Source organism: Montipora foliosa, unplaced genomic scaffold (assembly GCF_036669935.1).
Source record: "Montipora foliosa isolate CH-2021 unplaced genomic scaffold, ASM3666993v2 scaffold_425, whole genome shotgun sequence".
Taxonomy (NCBI): Eukaryota; Metazoa; Cnidaria; class Anthozoa; order Scleractinia; family Acroporidae; genus Montipora; species Montipora foliosa.
This window is the reverse complement of record NW_027179729.1, coordinates 730,001-735,000: the sequence shown is the minus strand read 5'-3', so window position 1 is coordinate 735,000 and position 5,000 is coordinate 730,001. Positions and strand designations below refer to the sequence as shown.

The window sequence follows — 5,000 nt, the reverse complement described above, 5'->3', positions numbered from 1 at the left end:
TTCCTAACAGCCATGAAAAACCAAATTTTGTACTGTTATGTCAATGCAATTAAGTTGTTGAGATATTTTTATGCTTGTGATAAATTATTTTGGATGGCAATAAAATAATATTATTAATTATTACTGTGCTTGAGTGAACTGCCTAAAAAGCTAATATTTGATAAAAACTTATCGTGTTCAGATATATGGCAAAAAAGACACAAACACCATTAGGCCAGGCTAGCTAGAATCACCTCATATTCAATAATATTAACATTGTTAATGATGGTCTTATAAAATTCTTTCTACTTTTTATATTACAAATAAGACCACAGAAATGAATCAAAACCTCCTGTAGCATTCTTAGTAACTACTATAGACATAGTTTCTTTCTTATTGATGTCTCTTAGACCTTATTCAGTCTATGTAGTAGTCTTCCATGCAGTTAGCGTAAGTAGTCTTCCAAAACTGGTGGCTGAACATCAAAATATTCAGCTGTAAGGTTACCATATAGGGATGTCAGACAGTTCCGTGGTATGGCACCTACAATGTACATTTCTCCTACAGCACTCAAACCAATCTTCAAGTTTTTCTTGAAGTCAAGAAATTTAAAACCATTTATGACGTCCCCAAAAATCCACTCCACTGACATTCACACTTTACTCATTGACTTGTTGAACAACTCCATTTGTCGAGTGAGTCTTGCTGTGTTTCTGAATGGGGCGTGAAAATGTATCCTTAATGGATATGCTGGATCACCATATATGCAGAGGGGTACTCCCATGGGTGAAAATGCATACATGTTTAAGTCACGCAGAAAACTTGACTCTGCCAACAATATTAGCTGCATCATGCATCTTCCGCTCTGAAAAGAAAAATAATCATGCAAAGATGAATATATGTCACACAGGTCACATGTTCTAAAACATAAGACCTGACAATCATAGTTGCCTGAAAAGGACCCTAATGAGCTACATTCTCTGAGGGAACAGGTACACTCGATCACCGCAGGTGGTCCATTTTTTATCATTTAATTTTATCTTTCAGTGAACTTCAAGGCTTTATGCTTCCCAAGCAATGCCCTTCTATTTTGTTAAAAATTCATCATTGCCAACAGTTAATTAAAACAAAATATTAAAATCATTGGTGTCTACAAAGGGGAGTGAGCTGAGGTATGTAAGTAGAAATTCACTCTTACCTACTGGGCCAAAAAGATTGGCAATGATTCCATTAGGCAAACTCACAGACTGGAACTTAAGGGCATGCACCCTTTTATGTCCGTTGTAAACTAGCCTTTGGTCTTTTCCTGGACGACTGATTGCACGCACAGTTCCGTCTATGAATCCGAAACAATTATCAAGAGCAGCGCCAGCTCGGTGAATTGCATTTGCGTACTCTTGCAAAGAGGCAGGGCTTAAAAGGAATTGATTCCACTGGGTTAGTCTCTGTTGGTGATTGTTGTAAATAAAATTCATAACTTCTTTGGTGATCATGCTTATAACGGGAACAGGACGTCCAAATCGTGCAATCATATCACTGAGGCGGCAGGGATAAGCAAAACGACGCAGAAGCATACAGAGTCCTTCAGTACCATCACATACACTCCTTTGCTGGCACTTGATGACCGGAGGGATACCCAAAGCATCAGCCAACCTTGGAATATCTTGCTTTTCGACACGAAAGTCGGCTACACACTCGACCGGGTCCAAGGCATCGAAGTTAAAGGGTTCGTAGTTTTCGTGTGGGAACTCGGGATTTTTTGACTTATTAATGTCGTAAAGAAGCATAAAATCGTCTTCGTCAATAATTCCATCAACATAACATTCCAAAACCAAGTTTCTAGTCTCTTTAAACGACGCCATTTAATGACCAAACACACTTGTCAATTTTTTTTTTCGCGTAATTACGTAATTACGTACGTAATTGACGTCCGCGTATTCATTTAGTCACGTTAGCTTAATGTTTACTAATGACGTGACCGACGACGTTCTCGTTCCCAGTTTTTTCCGGTAATGCGGTCACGTCCGCGTCATAGATTTTCCGTACATTTTACTACCGAGTCCATAACTTAAATCGTACGACCGCAGTGAAAATCCAGCTGGCTGGCAATTTATTAATTTTCATACTCTAGTTTTCGCTGAGAAACTTTAAATACTTTTAGCATTTAAATCTGTGCTGGCTGGATGAGAAAAGAAACAAGAGGAGACTGAAGGAGAACACGTTCACCAGAAGCTTACCGCAGGTTAGACTTACGTATAGATCAACTCGAAACTTCAAAATGATGTTCAAATGCTCTTCCCTATCGTCAAATTTGTCTGTCAAAGCTTCCTAAAGAACAACCGTCGTCGGCTCCTGTCGTCTTTAATACAGCTTGTGTATAAACATGCTAACACATGTTTGGTGACCCCCTTATATGATGATACCGTTTTTACCAGGCTAGAGCAAGTACAAAAACACAACTTTAATATTGAAACTATTAAAAGTGACATGAATTTGAATTAAAGGCCCATTTTTAACCGAGATCCCTAGCGCGCCCGGAGCATAAATACGCCATTTTTCTTGTAGTCGTGGAATCGCTTTGATATCTTCTTCCATCTTGCAAATTTGGGCTTTCAAAGTTCCATCTTGAATCGTGTGCGAACAACAAACTATCGTTGTATCCACATCAGTAAATAGTTTTTAATTCTTACATGTAAGACGGTGAAAAACGTTACTTGAAAAGTTGATGCCGCCGAAGAAGCGGTCAAGAGGAAGGCCGAGTCTGCCCGGCTCTGCAAAGCTTATTCGACTTAGAGAGTCCGTGTATGATTTATGGAGGGCAAGGAAAACAACCATGGGTTTCGGCAACACTACAGACAGTGCTTTTGCAGAAATATTGTTGCATTGTTCCCACAATGGAACTGGAGACTCCGGGGAGATTTTTTCAAGGTGAGAATAATTATTTGACTGATTTTTACTTGAGATCCTGAGATATGTATGTAAGCGGTCTCATTTGTTTAAGGCATTATTCTATAATTGAAATGCGTAAAGTAAATCAGTTTTGGCCCATATTGATTATTAATATTTTGTTTATGTTTTATTTAGTGTTGAAGGCGAACAATTTCCTTCAACATCGATCAGGTAAGCTTTGTACCAGTTTTATACACAGACTCGATTTATGATTTTTCAATCTCAAATATTCAGCTGCAAATTTGTTGACTGTGTTCTTCACCAAATCTATGTTTTTCTTTTTAATAGTGTTTGTGAATGACTAGCCTTCCAGCTAATTTGTCCATTCCAGTTCGTGCAGACGGCCCTGTGCCCAGATTTGCTTCCCCTTCAAAACAGATTGGAACGTCAAGTGCAGTCTTTGACAGGTACTATTTTTGATGGAAAAAATGTCAGTTATTAAAGGCATTTGGCACAGGGTTTTTAAAATATATATCATCAAGTTCATCAAGTTTCAGTAATCAGGGATAACAGTTATTGTTGTACAACTGAACATTGGGAAAAATCACAGTATGTGATTTATTCTTTTCTGTTGAAGGTTGGGTGGTGGGGGGAGAACAAGGCCATGTAGACAGACCATTGTCTTAATTGACTAGATGTATTATCTGTGTTTCTTATAGGCACACAAGTGTTCTTGAAAGCTACAATATAGTATGCTAACAAAATATGCTGACAAGAGAATGGCATTCGAGTAAGAAACTTAGAACTTACATTTGAAGTGACTCATATGCTGATAATTATTCATAGTGGACCGGTTCTTTTGAATTGATCATGTTAACTAGTAAGAGTTGTGTAATGTTAATTTGTAATCATAGCTGAAAGAGCCCCGTCTTTTGACTTGGTGTTTTTTAGGTATCCTTACTTCATCATGCGTATTATGCTGGCTGCCATCGACCACAATATGCATCTTTGTAGAGGGCAGCAACTGAATGCAGCTGGCGAGGAGCGTGGCCACAGAAAGTACTCCAAGCGCACACAAAAATTCCACGCAGATACTGTCAAGGAAGAGAAAGCGTACTCCTATTTCCCCTTTTTCATGGCCAAAATGTTGAAGGAGCATTGTCTTCTGGAGGGAAGCTTTTCTTAGAAAACTGATGACAATGTCTTCAACCCAAAGCAGATTGCTCCCACTATTGCCATGAAGGCAGCACCCTCCACTGAGGAATTGATGAAAGGGCCATCTCGTCTTGCTAAGCTGCCTTTGACAAAGTGGAACAGTTCAACAGGGGAAACAACTGATTGTTTTTGAATCATAAATTAGGGAGAAAATAACCCTGTCTTTTTAACACTTAGCACGCACCACTTCTAATGCAAAATGCTTTGTATAATTATTTTTTTCTCTTCCACCTTCCCCACCACATCCCCCTCCCTGTAGTTTGTCATTCTTTCTGGAATTCCCATAAAATGATTTCATTGCAGGCATTCTCCCCCTCATACTCTTATAATTGAATTAAACGTGTTTTCAGGCTTGTTTGTACCAAGTTTTGATCAAAGTTATTTAGGCTAAGGCAAGACATGAACTTTTTCAATACAGTTAATTTTAGTTATTTGCTCAAATATTATTTCTTACCCAGTAGTGTAGGAGGTTCTGGTAGCATTTCATAAAAGATACCCTCGCAAGACTCACCCCCTTGAAAATACTCTTCTCCATAAATATAATGTTACTTGTTTCAGTGTTGGCCAAAAGAGGAAAAGACATATGAGATGCGTTTTCAGAATTTTATTCACTTACAAATACATGTATGGTTAATGCAGTTAGACACTTTAGTCGAAGATTTCTTGCATTTTCATCAAGCATAGAATAGACTTGTTCACAATACAAGTGTCAGTGAAATTGAAAAAAAAATATGGGAGTACTTCTTATTTTCATAGAACTATTTAGCTGTTTCTGTATCCCATGTATTGACCATCTGCTGAGGGATACATGTACATTCTTCTTATTGACAATACTACACACGAGGGCACTACCCTCCTATTGCCTCTGCCGAGTTTGCCAAACCTCCACAAAACAAACTGTCTATAGGCAGCTTTCC

The 5,000-nt window shown here is 38.3% G+C and overlaps 1 protein-coding gene across 1 annotated transcript; it reads right to left on the bottom strand.

The window, feature by feature from the left end:
• Positions 1 to 705: 705 nt before the first annotated feature.
• On the bottom strand, positions 706 to 1,865 carry LOC137988683 (uncharacterized). Its single transcript, XM_068834663.1, has 2 exons — positions 1,178 to 1,865; positions 706 to 844 (listed from the first exon to the last, which is right to left on the bottom strand). Exons 1-2 carry the CDS (start codon positions 1,839 to 1,841, stop codon positions 789 to 791), a joined length of 720 nt encoding a protein of 239 aa, XP_068690764.1. The 5' UTR covers positions 1,842 to 1,865; the 3' UTR covers positions 706 to 788.
• Positions 1,866 to 5,000: the final 3,135 nt, after the last annotated feature.

Coding starts and splice junctions, on each gene's coding strand:
- LOC137988683 (XM_068834663.1), bottom strand. CDS start 1,841: ATGGCGTCGTTTAAAGAGACTAGAAACTTGGTTTTGGAATGTTATGTT. Junction 845..1,177: donor CAATCTTTTTGGCCCAGTAG/GTAAGAGTGAAT, acceptor TTTTCTTTTCAG/AGCGGAAGATGCATGATGCA.